General features: G+C 47.3%; 1 protein-coding gene across 1 annotated transcript; it reads left to right on the top strand.

The window, feature by feature from the left end:
• Positions 1-29: 29 nt before the first annotated feature.
• LOC144735447 (tumor necrosis factor receptor superfamily member 11A-like) lies at positions 30-19970 on the top strand. The gene is made up of 7 exons (XM_078617850.1): positions 30-950; positions 8039-8195; positions 10094-10219; positions 11030-11182; positions 12649-12736; positions 16055-16131; positions 18749-19970. The coding sequence occupies exons 1-7, from the start codon at positions 939-941 to the stop codon at positions 18889-18891; spliced, it is 756 nt and encodes a 251-aa protein (XP_078473976.1). The 5' UTR covers positions 30-938; the 3' UTR covers positions 18892-19970.
• Positions 19971-19995: the final 25 nt, after the last annotated feature.

The following is a 19995-nucleotide window of genomic DNA, read 5'->3' as shown; positions in this document are numbered from 1 at the left end:
ATTTATTTGTTCTACACAACACCGAGCTAAACAAATTCACACCCTTTTCCGTGCACTTCCTCCCCACGCGACTATAGGTTATGTTGACACTCGAGTGCACACACCACCACCCACCCACCCCACCACCACCTGCCTATCCACCTCTCACAAACGCATTCCCTCCCAACTGCCCACACGTGTTTCTAAGTCGAGGTGACAGCGACAACTCCTGCCCCCCAGGGGCTTCGAGCAGTCGGCATTCTTCAAGCGCCACCCTCCTCTCCACCCCCTGCGCTGCCGCGTGTCGCCCAGTCCCCGAAAGGAGCCACACCACCACCAACGACCCCACACAGCACACCACACAGCACACCAACACACCACACAGCACACCAACGCAGCACACACGCGTAGAGAGAGAGAGAGACGCGCTTTAAAAGCAAGAGCCACTCGAGACTCTCCGCCTCTCTCAGTTCTCATCTTTGAAACGAGGAGAACTTTAGAGGAGTCATTCGCCAACAATTATCATTAGTTGTCTCTCGCGCTGTCTCTCACGGTGTTTTAGTTTCACACGCACAGACACAGTTTCACACGCGCAGTTTCACACACACACGCACAGTTCACACATTCACACACAGTTTCACAGACACAGTTTCACACACACACACAGTTTCACCCGCAGTTGTACACACACAGATTCACACACACACACAGTTTGACACACGCACAGTTTCCCGCACACACAGTTTCCCGCACACACAGTCTCACACACACACAGTTTCACACACACACAGTCTCACACACACACAGTTTCACACACACAGTTTGACACACGCACACAGTTTCCCGGCGTCTGTTGATGTGCCTCCTCGTTCGACCGACGGTTCGGACTCGGGCCCCATTTTTCGAGCCGCGAAGCGACCTGCGGGGAGTGGGGGGGGGGGTGTCTGCATCCTGTGGCCATGTCCATCGCGGTAAGTTTGAATGTCGCTTGGAGTTCGGGGACAAACGAGTTTTTGTTGTTGTTTAACGCGGGCCAAGTGACATTTAACGCGGCGAGATGATAGCACGGTTGGCTACGTATGGTGCGAAAGAAGTTAAACGTACGTACATACACACAGAGACCCACAGACACCCAGAACCATAGAGACACCATTAGAGACACACAGAGACCCACAGACACCCAGACCCATAGAGACACCGATAGGGACACACAGAGACCCACAGACACCCAGACTCATAGAGACACCCATAGAGACACACTGAGACTCACAGACACCCAGATCCATAGAGTCACCCATATGAACACAGAGACCCACAGACACCCAGACCCATAGAGACACCCATAGAGACACACAGAGACCCACAGACACCCAGACCCATAGAGACACCCATAGGGACACACAGAGACCCACAGACACCCAGACCCATAGAGTCACCCATAGGAACACACAGAGACCCACAGACACCCAGACCCATAGAGACACCCATAGAGACACACAGAGACTCACAGACACCCAGACCCATAGAGTTACCCATATGAACACAGAGACCCACAGACACCCAGAACCATAGAGACACCCATAGAGACACACAGAGACCCACAGACACCCAGACCCATAGAGACACCCATAGAGACACACAGAGACCCACAGACACCCAGAACCATAGAGACACCATTAGAGACACACAGAGACCCACAGACACCCAGACCCATAGAGTCACCCATAGGAACACACAGAGACCCACAGACACCCATACCCATAGAGACACCCATAGGAACACACAGAGACCCACAGACACCCAGAACCATAGAGACACCATTAGAGACACACAGAGACCCACAGACACCCAGACCCATAGAGTCACGCATATGAACACAGAGACCCACAGATATCCAGACCCATAGAGACACCCATAGGAACACACAGAGACCCACAGATACCCAGACCCATAGAGACACCCACAGAGATCCACAGATTAGCACGGTTGGTTACGTACGGTGCGAAAGAAGTTCAACGCACGTAATCATTTCACGCCGGCTATCGTTTTTGGCGGAGCACTTAGAGACGACCTCTTTGGCCTCTCCGTGTGTTGTGATGATGAGTCGTTGGCCGAAACGTCGCCTGTTCTATACGTTTTTTTAAGGCCGCACATTGTTAAAAAATAGTTGGAATTCATTTCGCCTTCCACGAATCTCTTTGACGACGCAAGACGAGGAGGTTTTCTCCACACAAATCTGGCTGCCGCCTGATGGTGCCGGTTGTAATCACTGGCCAAATGTCACGGTGCTCAGATTGTCAATGTTGTTGTGGCTTTTCTTTCCAACACACAACCGGTTAGTGCTGTACTAGTAACGTACTGATTGTGATTGTATTCAGTACTCAGATTGTAAATGTTGTGGATTTGCTCTCCAACACACAACCGGTTAGTGCTGTACTAGTAACGTACTGATTGTGATTGTACAAATGTTGTGGATTTGCTCTGCAACACACAACCGGTTAGTGCTGTACTAGTAACGTACTGATTATGATTGTACTCAATACTCAGATTGTCAATGTTGTGGATTTGCTCTCCAACACACAACCGGTTTGTGCTGTACTAGTAACGAAATGGTACGTTCTGTTTAAGTGACAAACCAATTGGCTGTGTCGGGTGGTGGGGGGTTTAACGACACATTTATATATTTACGAGATCTAACCCAAAGAAAACCTCTATTATGGATATATAATCAGGGTGGCTTAATGATTATGGTGGTTCAGTACTTACAGCTGTTGTTCTTTCACGTCTTCAATTCATTTAGAAAATAAATAAGACATTGTCGACGTAGGCGATGACTTGTGTACAGGATCTGCGTGTTTATATGCATCCTGGTACACTGTTTGACGCGTAGTAGGAGGCTTTCGGGTCCGATATTATCCATAATAAGAGAGATTTTTGGGTTCGATCGCGAAAGTATAAATGTTGTATCTTGATTTGAAGCTTTCGTGACTGCAGGAATTCATACTCTTTGGTTCTTTAGGTAAAGTCACGTAGGTAGAAAAATAAAATAAAAAATAATTACTATTTTATCTTTCTGCCTACGTGACTTTACCGAAAGAACCAAAGAGGATAAATGTTGTGTCGTTAAACCCGCCACCACCCGACCACAGCCCAATCAGTTAAAGGGGTTGTCACGTAAATAAAACGTGGCCAATTCGTTACTGAGTTCAGCACTAACCGGTTGTTCTGTGTTGGAGAGTTAAACACACAGCTACACATTTACAATTATAGTGTAGTCTATAGTGTAGTGTAGTAGTACAGGGCACTGGTTGTGTGTTGGAGAGTAAAGACCACAGCACAACATTTACAATTCGAGTAACCAGGTGACGTTTTGCCGGTAATTACAACAACAACCACCACCAGCAGCATGATCAAGCAGACAGCCACGAAGTTGTGGAGAAATCCTCCTGCTCGTGTTATGGTTTGAAATAGAGGTAGGTGGGGGATGAATTTGACGTCATCACTTGTGAGCCAATCAGGTGCGAAGACCAGAGGGAGGGAGAGGAGGAGGGTGTTAATATATTAATATACAGGGATTCCTCTACTTACGAACGAGTTAGGTGCCAGAGGTCTGCTCGTAAGTCGGTTTGTGTTCGTAAGTTCAACTTTACGCCTGTCGATTCCAAATATGTTGTACGGCGTGTACACTAAACACGGATAATGGCCTTAGAAGTTACGTAATCTCCTGTAGATGCCACTGGCTCTTTTCGTTCCGCAGATATATAAGCCACTGGTTTTTCACGTTCTGCAGATGTAGATGCCACTGGTTCTTTACGTTCTGCATATGTAGATGTCACTGGTTCTTTATGTTCTGCAGATGTAGATGCCACTGGTTCTTTACGTTCTGCAGATGTAGATGTCACTGGTTCTTCATGTTCTGCAGATGTAGATGCCACTGGTTTTTCACGTTCTGCAGATGTAGATGTCACTGGTTCTTCATGTTCTGCAGATGTAGATGCCACTGGTTCTTTACGTTCTGCAGATGTAGATGCCACTGGTTCTTCATGTTCTGTAGATGTAGATGCCACTGGTTCTTCATGTTCTGCAGATGTAGATGCCACTGGTTTTTCACGTTCTGCAGATGTAGATGCCACTGGTTCTTTACGTTCTGCAGATGTAGATGCCACTGGTTCTTCACGTTCTGCAGATACCACTGGTTCTTCACGTTCTGCAGATATAGATGCCACTGGTTCTTCACGTTCTGCAGATGTAGATGCCACTGGTTCTTCACGTTCTACAGATGTAGATGCCACTGGTTCTTCACGTTCTGCAGATGTAGATGTCACTGGTTCTTCACGTTCTGCAGATGTAGATGCCACTGGTTCTTCATGTTCTGCAGATGTAGATGCCACTGGTTCTTCACGTTCTGCAGATGTAGATGCCACTGGTTCTTCATGTTCTGCAGATGTAGATGTCACTGGTTCTTCACGTTCTACAGATGTAGATGCCACTGGTTCTTCATGTTCTGCAGATGTAGATGCCACTGGTTCTTCATGTTCTGCAGATGTAGATGCCACTGGTTCTTCATGTTCTGCAGATGTAGATGCCACTGGTTCTTCACGTTCTGCAGATGTAGATGCCACTGGTTCTTCATGTTCTGCAGATGTAGATGTCACTGGTTCTTCACGTTCTACAGATGTAGATGCCACTGGTTCTTCACGTTCTGCAGATGTAGATGCCACTGGTTCTTCATGTTCTGCAGATGTAGATGTCACTGGTTCTTCACGTTCTGCAGATATAGATGCCACTGGTTCTTCATGTTCTGCAGATGTAGATGTCACTGGTTCTTCACGTTCTACAGATGTAGATGCCACTGGTTCTTCACGTTCTGCAGATGTAGATGCCACCACTGCACCATCTATTGTGCGGGAGTGGTTGAACTTATGACTCTCGGTCCGAAAGGGCAACCTGGACGTACCGGGACCGGGTTTCCTCGTATCTCTGAAAGTTCGAAGGTCGAATGTTCGTAAGCAGAGGAGGAGTGCCTGTGTCCATATAAAATAACAATGGAATCACGTGTTCGGCGACACCACGTGTTAAACCGACACCACGTGTTACAACGTCACCACGTGTTAAAGCGTCACCACGTGCTAAAGCGACACCACGTGTTAAAGCGTCACCACGTGTTAAAGCGACACCACGTGATAAAGCGTCACCACGTGCTAAAGCGACACCACGTGTTAAACCGACACCACGTGTTACAACGTCACCACGTGTTAAAGCGTCACCACGTGTTAAAGCGACACCACGTGTTAAAGCGACACCACGTGCTACAGCGTCACCACGTGTTAAAGCGACACCACGTGTTACAGCGTCACCACGTGTTAAAGCGACACCACGTGTTAAAGCGTCACCACGTGCTAAAGCGACACCACGTGTTAAACCGACACCACGTGTTACAACGTCACCACGTGTTAAAGCGTCACCACGTGTTAAAGCGACACCACGTGTTAAAGCGACACCACGTGCTACAGCGACACCACGTGTTAAAGCGTCACCACGTGTTACAGCGTCACCACGTGCTAAAGCGTCACCACGTGTTACAGCGTCACCATGTGTTACAGCGACACCACGTGTTACAGCGTCACCATGTGTTACAGCGTCACCACGTGCTAAAGCGTCACCACGTGTTACAGCGTCACCATGTGTTACAGCGTCACCACGTGTTAAAGCGACACCACGTGTTAAAGCGTCACCACGTGTTAAAGCGACACCACGTGTTACAGCGTCACCATGTGTTACAGCGTCACCACGTGCTAAAGCGTCACCACGTGTTAAAGCGACACCACGTGTTAAAGCGACACCATGTGTTAAAGCGACACCACGTGTTACAGCGACACCACGTGTTAAAGCGACACCACGTGTTAAAGCGTCACCACGTGTTAAAGCGACACCACGTGTTAAAGCGACACCATGTGTTAAAGCGACACCACGTGTTAAAGCGACACCATGTGTTAAAGCGACACCACGTGTTACAGCGACACCACGTGTTAAAGCGACACCACGTGTTAAAGCGTCACCACGTGTTACAGCGTCACCACGTGTTAAAGCGACACCACGTGTTAAAGCGACACCACGTGTTAAAGCGTCACCACGTGTTAAAGCGTCACCACGTGTTAAAGCGACACCACGTGTTACAGCGACACCACGTGTTAAAGCGTCACCACGTGTTACAGCGTCACCACGTGTTAAAGCGACACCACGTGTTACAGCGACACCACGTGTTAAAGCGACACCACATGTTAAAGCGTCACCACGTGTTACAGCGTCACCACGTGTTAAAGCGACACCACGTGTTACAGCGTCACCATGTGTTAAAGCGACACCACGTGTTAAAGCGACACCACGTGTTAAAGCGACACCACATGTTAAAGCGACACCACGTGTTAAAGCGTCACCACGTGTTAAAGCGTCACCACGTGTTAAAGCGACACCACGTGTTAAAGCGACACCACGTGTTAAAGCGTCACCACGTGTTAAAGCGTCACCACGTGCTAAAGCGACACCACGTGTTAAAGCGACACCACGTGTTAAAGCGTCACCACGTGCTAAAGCGACACCACGTGTTAAAGCGACACCACGTGTTACAGCGACACCACGTGTTACAGCGACACCACGTGTTAAAGCGACACCACGTGTTACAGCGTCACCACGTGTTAAAGCGACACCACGTGTTACAGTGACACCACGTGTTAAAGCGACACCACGTGTTACAGCGACACCACGTGTTACAGCGACACCACGTGTTACAGCGACACCACGTGTTAAAGCGACACCACGTGTTACAGCGTCACCACGTGTTAAAGCGACACCACGTGTTACAGCGACACCACGTGTTAAAGCGACACCACGTGTTACAGCGACACCACGTGTTAAAGCGACACCACGTGTTACAGCGTCACCACGTGTTAAAGCGACACCACGTGTTACAGCGACACCACGTGTTACAGCGACACCACGTGTTAAAGCGACACCACGTGTTACAGCGTCACCACGTGTTAAAGCGACACCACGTGTTACAGCGTCACCACGTGTTAAAGCGACACCACGTGTTACAGCGACACCACGTGTTAAAGCGACACCACGTGTTACAGCGTCACCACGTGTTAAAGCGTCACCACGTGCTAAAGCGACACCACGTGTTAAAGCGTCACCACGTGTTAAAGCGACACCACGTGTTAAAGCGACACCACGTGTTAAAGCGACACCACGTGTTACAGCGTCACCATGTGTTACAGCGTCACCACGTGCTAAAGCGTCACCACGTGCTAAAGCGTCACCACGTGTTAAAGCGACACCACGTGTTAAAGCGACACCACGTGTTAAAGCGTCACCACGTGTTAAAGCGACACCACGTGTTACAGCGTCACCACGTGTTAAAGCGACACCACGTGTTACAGCGTCACCACGTGTTACAGCGTCACCACGTGTTAAAGCGACACCACGTGTTACAGCGACACCACGTGTTAAAGCGACACCACGTGTTACAGCGACACCACGTGTTACAGCGTCACCACGTGTTAAAGCGTCACCACGTGTTACAGCGTCACCACGTGTTAAAGCGTCACCACGTGTTAAAGCGACACCACGTGTTAAAGCGACACCACGTGTTAAAGCGACACCACGTGTTAAAGCGACACCACGTGTTACAGCGTCACCACGTGTTAAAGCGACACCACGTGTTAAAGCGTCACCACGTGTTAAAGCGTCACCACGTGTTAAAGCGACACCACGGGCTACAGCGTCACCACGTGTTAAAGCGACACCACGTGTTAAAGCGACACCACGTGTTAAAGCGTCACCACGTGTTAAAGCGACACCACGTGTTACAGCGTCACCACGTGTTAAAGCGACACCACGGGCTACAGCGTCACCACGTGTTAAAGCGACACCACGTGTTAAAGCGACACCACGTGTTAAAGCGTCACCATGTGTTAAAGCGACACCACGTGTTAAAGCGACACCACGTGTTAAAGCGTCACCACGTGCTAAAGCAAATATGTCCGCCTCGGCGTCGCAGGGCGCGCTGCGGGCCACGTGCGTGGTTCACCTGCTGCTGGCCGTGGCGCACGGTGGTGGCGGAGGTGGCGTCGCGGCGGCGTCGGCGGCGGCTGCTTGCAACCACACTTGGCAATACCGGCGAGACGGCGGCGCCTGCTGTAGCAAGTGCACCCCAGGTGAGTGACAGAGGCTCTGTCTCTCGAACACAAGGCCAAAGATGCCCACCCCAAGTAGCCTTAATATAATGGTTGGGGCAAGTGCTGTTAGCGAGTACTTTTGAGGGCCGGCACTGTGGCGCACAAGGTGGTGGGTGGCCGGCACCACGCCCGGCCGCCTTTGTCTCCCCCAGTGGCGAGGTTTTTGCACACCGCACTCAGGCACTCGTTTGAGGCTCGAGTCGACCTAGGGGAGGCCCGGGACCGGTTCAGATAATCGTCGCCAATGTTGGTGGCCGTGAGCGGGAATCGAACCTGGGTCGCCAGGTTCATAGCGCAGCGCTGACCCAAGCGTGTGTGTGTGTAGGGGACCTGCTGCTGTTATTTAACGTAAAGAAAAACAACAAACTACGCCACTATTGAAGAGGATAGAGAGCATCGACTGTGGAGTAAGAGGTCACCGTGTTTGCGTGCAGACACCCGCGTAACGGTGTTAGACCAGAGGACGCCAAAAGGCTGTCCTCTGGTCTAACACCATTTGAGACTAGGCTTAAAATAAAGCTGTCTGTGGTGTGGACCAATCAGTTTCAAAGACAATGCATCATCTACTATCAGAGTAAGTTTTTTGTTTGCATTCTGACCACAAGTATTGTGGCTAATGCAGACATGATTCCTTGTAAAAAGGTTTCAGTTTGGTGTTTTAACATCTTAAGGCAGCTGTTTTGTTGCCAGAAAAAAAGGGACAACTTATTCCCATATTTTGGTGCTGGCAAAGGAGGTCTCATGGGGTGTTTCATGTCATGGGATGCTTTGTTCGTGTGCCAGTTATCAAAGTATGAAAAAAAAAGATTCGGTTTGTACGCCTTCCTGTCAATCAAAAACCAGGAGTTTGGCTTGGTACGTTCTAACGCCCAATAGATTTGACCTTTTTTTTTGCAAGGAATCAATTTACTGCATTAACCACACACTTCGTATTTGTGGCGAGCATACAAACACACTCTGATAATCATAATAACAATGTATGGCATCGTCTTCAATAATAATGTAACTAGAATGTTACATGGCATTCTCTTTGAAACTGATTGGCCCACACCAGAGACAGCCTTTCGTCATGGCCATGTCTCACCACCAGTGTCAGTAGACCAGAGAACAACGCCGCAAGGCGAACAGCACAGGGACAAGACTTGTTCCATATAAGAGAGTGTTTTGTTGTTGGGCTAGATCGCGTGATCGCGTGTCTTGGGTTAGATCAGTTCAGATCATTCAGTTCAGTTCATTTATTAGGTATAGGCCTGTGAGCCATTCGACTATTGAATCGGGTACAACCGCAACAAACAAAAACATGAACAATAAACATTTGAAAGTGACTACGCGCAACAGAAAAATCCAGGACAAAACAGCAAAGTCTTCCAGAAAAAGCACGGCATATCAACGCTGTGTGCAGAAATCCCAGTGGGATGCAAGTCAAACAATAACAACCATAAGACAATTTAGATAAAAGTTATCAGTCTAACTCTGAACTACAACAAACAAATATGGCTAATCCAAAACGTTTTCGAAATCACCAAAATAAAGCTATAATAACAACGTAACAGTGATCATAGGAACTGTGATTCAAATTTAACATTAAACGATATACATAACATGTACGACCAAACTTTGCAACCATAGCTGGCAGCATTAGTCACTCCATAACAGCAGGAGTATCAGTAGGAGTATCAACATTTTTGAATGCACCTTTAAAGATCAGCACACTATTATCGCGTGATCTAACCCAAGACACCTCCATTGGGGATAATTTTGGTCGCGAAAAGCCGTGCGTCTATCTCGCCGTTCGAACATCGTAAACGCAATTAGTGTTGTATTGCCAGAAAGGGGTGTGCCCACCTACGTTGTTTCGTGTGTTGCCCCTCCCGCAGGGCACTACCTTTCCGCCAGGTGCACAGCAGACGCGCCCAGCCTCTGCGATCCGTGCCCACAGGGCACCTTCACCGCGGACCTGAACACGCAGCAGAGATGCACACCTTGTGGGCAGTGCAACACAGGTACACTCACCAGCCACTCACCAGCCACTCACCCACACCAGCCACTCACCAGCCACTCACCAGCCACTCCAAAGCCACTCACCCACACAGACACTCACCCACACAGCCACTCACCCACACAGACACTCACCCACACAGCCACTCACCCACACAGACACTCACCCACACAGACACTGACCCACACCAGCCCCCTTCCTAGCAATTATTTCACTGTGTAACAAGTATTTTCTGTCCCTGGGTACTAAGTGTTACTTCCTAATTGCTTATTGTCAAAAGTACAAAAAGTTGCTATTATTTCCCACAAACTTTGCTTTTGTAACCAGGACAGTGATATTTTGAAATGTACCTACTTTCAATGAGAAAACGGGCGAATTTGTGTCTTTTCGTTCACATAAAGTCAGAAAAAAACAACATATGAATCACAATTAACATGCATCTATACTAAAGTAATACAAAGATGACGACTAAAGATTTAGACACCAAGGCGCACGACCACAGGCGGGACTGGCCACAGCGGACCGAGTTCTCTGTGGGGATGAATAACCACGATGCTTGTGCCAGGCCATGTGCACCTTGAGGCACACACATACTCATGTAGACACATACATTCACACACACACGCATACTCACAGACACACATGTACACACACACTCACACACTCTCTGAACAACGAGTTGGGGGAGTACATTAAGAGGAAAGGCCGTGAGGCACGAGTGTTACCATTGCACTTGTCGCCCTCATAATGATGATGGTGGTGATGATGATGATGTTGGCGATAACGTTGATGACGATCGAGATGTTCCCCACAGGACTGGGACAAGTGTCTCTGACTCGCTGCACCTCGACACGGGATGAGGTGTGCGGCTGCCTTCCCGGCTCGCACGCTTCTCGCGAGCACGACTACGGCTCCGTGTTCCGCTGCTGCCGGAATTGCCCGCGGGGCCTTGGGTCCCTGGCCCAATGTGAGATTTACGAGGTCGCACTCATCGGAGCCATCATAATGTTGTCTCCACACCGCAGGAGGAGTCCGAAGAGCCGTGAAGCTGTTTTTGTCACAGATGTCCAGTTAGGGTCATGGGGTAAGAGAACATTACAACAACAATTTGCCATTAAGTGGCAGTGATATCACCACGACGCTTGTGCCAGACTAGGTGCACGTGGAGGCCACGTGAAGTGTCGAACGCCCGCTGGCAGGAGGTCACGGGGCAAACCTAGCAGGTACCACGGGTCGACTGAAATGAGTGGCCGATGGCCGATGCACCACCTGTGCCCCCTACTGTGCCAACTCGCTGTGTTTTAGCCGCCTGGCGCTCCGCTCGTTGTTGTGAGCGTCGCTCCTCTGCACTCCGTTATTGTTGGGAGGGCGACTGCCTCCAACTGCCCAGTAGCAGCGTCCTTCACGAGCCTCCTCCACAGAGGCCGATCTTGACACCGCTGGTACCAGTCATCGGCAAGTCCACTCAGCTTCACATCCTCTTGTACCACATCACTCCATCTCTTCTCTAGCCCGTGCCGCGCCCGTTTAGCTCCTTCTTTTTGACTGAACAAAAGCTGTTTAGGCATGCGGTGGCTGGGCATGCAGGCTACATGGCCCAGGCAAGGCAGCCTTACAACAACAACAAACAACAACAAACACAAAACACACAAACACGATAGCAGTGCAAAGTACAATAAAGGCAAACAATTCGCCCAAACTACATACAGATACAACACTAAACCATCCCCAATCCTTCCTGGCATAGCCCACTGAGGTATTAACTTATTTTTCAGAAGCGACCTGGCCACAAACGAAAGCTCAACAAAGTGGCCTTATCATTTGGACTGTTATAGCACCAACATAATCTAAATAGTCTAAACGCATGTTTCTAAATGTGGAGGGAAAAACCAGAAGACTCGGAGAAAAAATCCACTCGATCACAGAGAGAGAGAGACACGCAAACTCCAAATATACAGCAGGCGTCAGGGTCGGGATCGAACTCCCGACCTCCTGCATACCAGGCGAGGGAGGTAACCATCAATGCCAATACAACCGCCATTCACCACGGCGCCTGTGCCAGGCCAGGTGCACTTTGAGGCCACGTGAAGTGTCGAAGGCTCGCTGACAGGAGGTCACGGCACAGACCCAGCAGGTGCCACGGGTTGGCTGACTGAGATGACCGGCAGATGCACCACCTGTACCTCCCACTGTGCCAACTTGCTGCATTTTAGCCGACCGGCGCTCCAGCATAAATTTCAAACACGATTACGATAAGCTCCCACTTCGATGAGCTATCATTTGTGATCAGCCAGGTCGCTTCTGAAAAGAGTTAACATAGCAGCTCAGTGGGGCCTTACCTGCCGAACAAAAACATTGATTAGTAGTTTAGTTTAAATTGATTGCGTCTTCTCTCCTTAAAGCTTTGAATGTCTCTCCCGTGACCCCTCCCAGGTGACCTCGTGACGGACGTGGCCTGCAGGCCGTGCCCCCCCGGTTTCCATAGCGATGGCTCGGGTGGGCAGTGCCGACCCTGCACCAGGTGGGCCACGTGACTGCCGTGGATGACGAATCGCTTTGGATTCTTTTTGGCATTTTCGGCGAGTGAAAGCGATTCGTTGCGGCGAGATGATGTCTCCCTCGCCTGCGATGCATGAGGTCGTGGCTTCGGTCCGTGCACGTGCGTCCGCGTATGTCAACGTATGCGTCATCGGAAGGGGAAAGGGTTAGCAATCACTAATTCAACTTGCAACACGGCGTAGAGAGAGGGAGGACTCGGACGCACTAAGAGGAGGAACCACAGATGAGCAGACCAATTGCCCAAACTCTGCAGTCCTCTGTATGTTAGGGCGACGCGGTGGTTAGGAGATGTTCACTAGCTCGCCTGGTATACAGGAGGTCGTGGGTTCGACCCTGACGCGTGTTGTATATTTGGAGTTTACGTCTCTCTCTCCCCGTGGTGGTCGCGTGGATTTTTCTCCGGGTCCTCCGGTTTTTTCCCCCCTCCACATTCAGAATCAACATCACACGTTTAGAGTATTTGACTACTGCTATAAATTTCCGCATGATGATGATATTAGCCACTTTGTAGAGCTATCATTTGTGATAACCAGGTCGCTTCTGAAAAAGGAGCTACATAGCTCAGTGGAGCTTTCTTTACCTATTAACAACTTAAAAAAGATTTTTTATATTGATATATATGGCAAAACCAAAAGCAATAATTAGAGAAGGCTTACAAGCTGGGTTCACAAAACGTACGGACAAACAAAAGTAATGTAGTTTAACACGCAGTCGGCTTTCACGACCAATATTATCCACAATACTGTAAAGGCTTCTTTTTTGTTGGGTTAAAAGTGATGAAAACAAATTTCATAGACAAAACAAAGTGTTTGGTGCGAACTCGACACGTAAAAAAGACGTCATTATATAAAAGCAAGTTATTGTATTATTATTGGTTTAACACGTCGGCTTTCGCGACCTTTATTATGTATTATTATTGTTTTGTTAGTATGCCTATAAACCTGTTTGGAACCTGTTAAACGCGTTGCTCGTTAATATTCACACAAATTGCTGATCAAGGGAAAGGGCTTTGACTGAGTGTCAATGTTTTTATATTTCAGGAGTGCCACTGTATTCATACCCTTAGGGGCGAGGCTTGGCAACCTAAACAACAATGAGACATCTTTAGTTTTTTATTCAATAAAAAAACACAAACTTTTTTTTCTGAAGAGCCTCGCAATGCATCATGGCGAATATGAGAGAGGCGGTGGCGCTCCCTTCACAAATACACGGTCATGAAGCAGCAGTCCCCTTAAAGAGCCACACTTTACACTCCTACCGTGTTTGCGTGTATCGTGTGTTCTTGTTGCTGGAACATTCTGACCCCGTGCCCCAAACTAGACATCTGAGACGAAAAAAGAGTTTCATAGCTCATCGGATTCCTTCTGCAGTATAATAATCTCGATTTGAAGCTTTCGTGACTGCAAGGATTCATATTCATAGGTTTTTTCGGTAAAGTCACGTAGGTAAAAAATTTAAATTAATAAAAGTAAAATAAAATAAAAATAAAAATCACAACGTTTCGGAGGCAACACAAGCTTCCGTCTTCAGGTGGAACAGTCACAGCACGATTGCTGCATCAAGTAAGTAAGATACAGCAATCGTGCTGTGACTGTTCCACCTGAAGAAGGAAGATTGTGTTGCCTCCAAAACGTCGTGATTTTTATTTTATTTTTATTTTACTTTTATTAATTTTAATTTTTTACCTACGTGACTTTACTGAAAAAACCTAAGAATACAATATTCTCATTCTGCGTGCTGGCTCCAGAGCCGCAGGTTTGCCGACCGCCTTTGTTTAGGGCAGGGGTGGGGAACCTTTTTTCTGGCAAGGGCCATTTGGATATTTATAACATCATTCGCGGGCCATGCAAAATTATCAACTTAAAAATGTGTTATATTTGGTCAAACATTTAATTAACTCACCCCTAATACGATGGCTGGAACTGCTTTTCTTTGGTGAGGCGCGTGATGTTAACTGGTATTGATGATGTTGCTACTCGCAACTGCTTTTCCAGGTTTGCTCCTAGAATTATTGAATTTCGAGTCCCGCCTGCGGTTGCCTTGGCAGGGCCAGACCAAATGATTTCGCGGGCCTTATACGGCCCACAGGCCGGACGTTCCCCACCCCTGGTTTAGGGTAACAACATCCTTAATCGTGATAATGTCTTTGTTTAGAATACTTGTCGTGTTGTTCGCACATAAATAAATGTGTGCCGTTAACGCGCCACCATCTGACACAGCCAACCAGTAAGGGGTTCGTCGCGTAAACAAGACGTGGCCAATTAGTTACGAGTCCAGCACTAACCGGTTGTGTGTTGGAGAGTTCAATCCACGGCATTTGCCCATTTGAGAAGCCGTGACGTTTCGCCGGTAATGAGAACGACCAGCTTCATCGTCAGCCATTTTTCCACAGGGTGACGTCATCACTGTGAGCCAATCAAGTGCGGAGAGCAGCCGGGTTTGGTTTATTGTAATGATAAAACAATGGATTGTCCATCACAGTTAACTAGTATGTGATGCCTTTACAAGGCATGCAATTGCAAGGTGTATTACTTCAATTCATATGCTGACAAGCAGGAGCGGAACAACAACATAAACCTTTATTATGAATATTGGTCGCGAAACCTGAGAACTAATTAGTCTCAACCTGAGTACCAATTCGGCTCAACGTGAATATGAATTGGGCTCAAGCTGAGCACCACTTAGGCTTAACACTGCTTATCTTTTGAAACCCTTTTGGAATAGGGCATTTTTAGAGAGGAGACTAGGTCAGTCTAATCATAGACAGCTCCGTGAATAAATATAGTAAACTGCAATAAAAACAAGTAATATTTTTTAAAACTTTTTTTAAAACACGCTTTAATGAAATGTACTCTACTAGTAATGGAATAACTCCACGACTTCAGGAAGTGGCCCGGAAGCTTGCCATAACGTAAGGGACCGTGGTGATTTACAGCCAACGTCAGTTGAGCGTCGACGATTAGACCCAAGCCGAAACATAACATGTAAAACATAATGTTTAAAAATATACATTTGAAATTTTTAATGATAGAATATAGTATTGTCATCAGTATGACATAAGTATACCAACTTTGCAGTCGATACCAAATTGGGAAGTGGGTAAAAATTGAGTTACAAGATTTGAGGATACAACAACGACAACAACAACAACAGACAGAGTGAGTTAATATAAAGCGTGTAAAAACGGTACCCCCGCTAACAGCACTGTCCCCGTGAGTCTGATTGGCCCTCGTGGGGGGGTTCGTCTGTGACGCGAGTGTGACGTGCGTGTGACGCGCAGGTGTCCCGGAGCTCAGCTCACCTCGTGCTCTGCCACCAACGATGCCGTCTGCCTTTGGGAAGTGAAACTCGCTCCAGGTGAGCCGCCCGTAGTTGCATGTACGTACGTATGTTAGCTGTATGCATGTTGTTTGTATGTCGCATGTATGTTGTATGTGTCGTATGTAGCACGCATGTTGTATGGTATATGTATGTTGTATGTATGCCGTATGCATGTTGTATGTATGTCGTATGTTGCATGTATGTTTTATGTATAATTTATGATGTTTTATATATTTCATATGTTGTATGTATGTTGTATGTGTCGTATGTAGCACGCATGTTGTATGGTATATGTATGTCGTATGTATGTTGTATGTATGTTGTATGTATGTCGTATGCATGTTGTATGTATGTCGAATGTTGCATGTATCATAATCAACGATTTTTGGGTTTAGATCGCGTTATTTATAAATGTGTCGTAACCCTCCACCACCCGACACGGCCAATCAGTAAAAAAAGTGTCACGTTGACAAAAGACAAATAGTTCACTGCTTTAGCCCACCGGTGTGTTGAAGCGTGAAACCACAACATTTACAATTTGAGTACGACGTTTCGCTGGTAATTGCATCCAGCATCATCGGGCAATTCGCCAGAATGGCGAATTGCCCGATGATGCTGGCGAATTGCCCGATGATGCTGGATGCAATTACCAGCGAAACGTCGTACTCAAATTGTAAATGTTGTGGTTTCACGCTTCAACACACCGGTGGGCTAAAGCAGTGAACTATTTGTCTTTTGTCAACGTGACACTTTTTTTTACTGATTGGCCGTGTCGGGTGGTGGAGGGTTACGACACATTTATAAATAACGCGATCTAAACCCAAAAATCGTTGATTATGAACAATATTGGTCGCGAAAGCCTACGTGTTAAACTGTTGCATGTATGTTTTATGTATAATTTATGATGTTTTATATATTTCATATGTCGTATGTATGTTGTATGGGGAGTGGTCGTGTAGCGGTTAGCATGCTACGCTACGAACCTGTCAACCCGGCTTCGATTCCCGCTCACGGCCAACATCAGTGATGATTATCTGAACCGGTTCGGGGCCTCCCCTAGGTCGACTCAGCCTCAAATGAGTATCTGGTGCGTGAAATCTTCACCACTGGGGATACAAAGGGGGCCGGGCGTGGTGCTGGCCACCCACCCCCTCGTGTGCCGTTCCAGTCTTCATAGGTGCTGGCTAACAGCACTTGCCCCAACAGCCTGTTCAGGCTATACGGGAGATCTTCTTCGTTCTTTCGGTAAAGTCACGTAGAAGGAAAGTAATAAAATAATACAAATAAAACATAATAAAATAATTCTCACGATCTTTCGGCCACAACGCAAGCAGCCGTCTTCAGGTGGAGAACAGGTCTGTCAAGTAGACAGAGTCTGAATGGCACGCCCCAGGCTTGGAGCGACTATTTATGCTGGGATGGAGGGGCGAAGAGCGCTTTTACAAAATAATTTGCATATCAAAAGGAATTTAGCATATTCATGGGAAATGGAGATATTCGATTAGTACTACTTGTGAAATGCGTAGGAGGTTTGGCGAGGGGTTTGGCAACGGTCACGAGATGTGTTCCTGCAACACAAACTCACTCGGTGGAAAGTACAAATTAAAACTTTTTCTAATTTTTTGAAAATACTTTGATACTGGCAAAAAGTTGATTTGAAGCTTTCGTGACTGCAGGAATTACTCTTTGGTTCTTTCGGTAAAGTCACGCAGAAAGAAAACAAACCAAACAATAGAGCACGACGTTTCGGGGCCTCGGAAAAGAGGCATTGGGTCTCTGTGTGTCTATGTTGTTGTGTCTTTCTCTGTGTGAGTCTCTCTCTGCTTGTGTGTCTGTCTGTGTGTCTCCGTGTCTGTGTTTTGTCTCTCTCTCGTGTTTGGTTCTGCCTGATGACGGTTGCTTGTGTTGCAATCGAAACGTCGTGCTCTGTTGTTTGGTTTGTTTTCTTTCTTGCGTGACTTTACCGAAAGAACCAAAGAGTGGCAAAAAGTTCCCATTTTGTAACTGCTCGAGCCCGAGCTATAAATGCTCTGATAGTGGCATTGTCTTTGTACTGGTCGCATTTTGGCGTTGTTCTCTGGTCTGACACTGCTGGTGAGACTAGACCCTAAAGAAGGTTGCTGTCTCTGGTGTAGGCCAATCAGTTTCAAAAACAAGGCCATATATCATCAGAGCATATGTCTATGTTGTGTGTCCCTCTCTATGTGTGTCTCTGTGTTGTCTCTCTCTGCTTGTGTGTCTGTCTGTGTGTCTCCGTGCCTGTATTTTGTCTCTCTCTCAAATTTAGTTCTACCTGATGACGGTTGCTTGTGTTGCAATCGAAACGTCGTATTCTATTATTTAATTTATTTTCTTTCTACGTGACTTTACCAAAAGTACCAAAGAGCATATGAGAAAAGGTTTTACGCTTTCTGGCAATATAACAGGTGTTTAGATGTTAAAGCACCAAACAGAAATATTTTGTAAGGAATCATGTCTGCATTCACCACACACAGCACTTTTTGCGTGTAGCCACGATGTCCCTGCGTTTAGCCACGATGTTCCTGCGTGTTCTCTCAGCCCTCAAATAGGCCGACAATAGAACCGATGACGTGCCGCGTGTAGCTATGACGTGGAGTCTGTAGCGACGATGTCCGCGTGCGTCTTCTCCCAGCCCCCAACAGGCTGACGGTGGAGGCGATGGCAAGTTCGGCGATCGGCGCCATCTTTGGCCTGCTCCTCGTCGCCACCCTGCACGTCGCTCTCCGCGCTTGGAAGCAGAAACATCGGCGTCGACCCCTAACTCGCATTCGTTGACTTGCGAAACGGGGGGCACGCGTGCATCACAGTGGCTGGGAAACGTTAACTACCTCGCCTGGTATACAGGACGTCGTGGGTTCGATCCCCGACCCTGACGATGCCTGCTGCTGAATATTTGGAGTCTGCGTCTCTCTCTCATCATCATCATCACGGTGGCTAGGATATGTTAACTACCTCGCCTGGTACGCAGGAGGTCGTGGGTTCGATCACGACTCTGACGATGCCTGCTGTTGTACATTTGGAGTCTGCGTCTCTCCGTGGTGGTGGCGTGGATTTTTCTCCGGGTCCTCCGGGGTTCTCCTCCACATTTAGAATCAACGTCACCGTGCGTTCAGAGTGTTTGGCTGCTGCTATACATTTCCACACCATGATGATGACGATAAACCACCTCGTTGGGCAGCTATCATTGGCGATAGTCAGGGTCGCCTCTGAAAAAAGAGCTCCTACACGGCAGCTCAGTGGGGCCTAACACACCTGATAACAATAAAATCGAAATCGATTTGTTTTAGTTGATGAATATTTGATCACTAGCTAGTTTGCCCGTCCTAGTAATATTTGCGAAATAATTGTCCAGGGTATGATTGTATCTTGTGTCAATTTAATGGCAGTGAAGCATGCACGAAAGTATGTCATCAAACACTTCACTGCAGTTCACTGTAGTGCTGTATTTAATGGCAGTGAATCTGGCACAAAAATATGTCATGAAAGACTTCACTGCAGTTCACTTTAGCGCTGTATTAATGGCAGTGATTCTTGCACGAAACTACGTGATAAAAAAAACCTCACTTCATGTCACTGTAGCACTGTATATAACTAACCTTCAATTTGTTCAAATTCACTGCTCTGATACTTTATTCTCTTCTGCTTTCGGTCGCTGGGGTTGACATAAATTTGAATTCGATACAATATCTGGAAAATCACCGAGAAATGTCTATTTTACCATAATGTAGAAGCATAAATTAGACTAACCTTTTGTCTCAAGTGCTGAAGAAATAAATAAAGACACCAAATCCACTTTGTGCTGCGTAGAATTATTAATTAGATTTTACTTTCAATAAAGAAGCGTCAAACTTAAAGCGAATTTGCGAAAAAAACTTTATT

This window comes from Lampetra planeri, chromosome 55 (genome assembly GCF_965212315.1).
Source record: "Lampetra planeri chromosome 55, kcLamPlan1.2.h2, whole genome shotgun sequence".
NCBI lineage: Eukaryota > Metazoa > Chordata > Hyperoartia > Petromyzontiformes > Petromyzontidae > Lampetra > Lampetra planeri.
This window is presented reverse-complemented; position numbering and strand designations above follow the sequence as displayed.

Bases quoted from the DNA above. Each gene is read 5' to 3' on its own strand.
- LOC144735447 (XM_078617850.1), top strand. The intron at 10,220-11,029 runs GTACACTCACCA...TGTTCCCCACAG, and splicing joins TTGTGGGCAGTGCAACACAG to GACTGGGACAAGTGTCTCTG. The intron at 16,132-18,748 runs GTGAGCCGCCCG...GTCTTCTCCCAG, and splicing joins GGAAGTGAAACTCGCTCCAG to CCCCCAACAGGCTGACGGTG.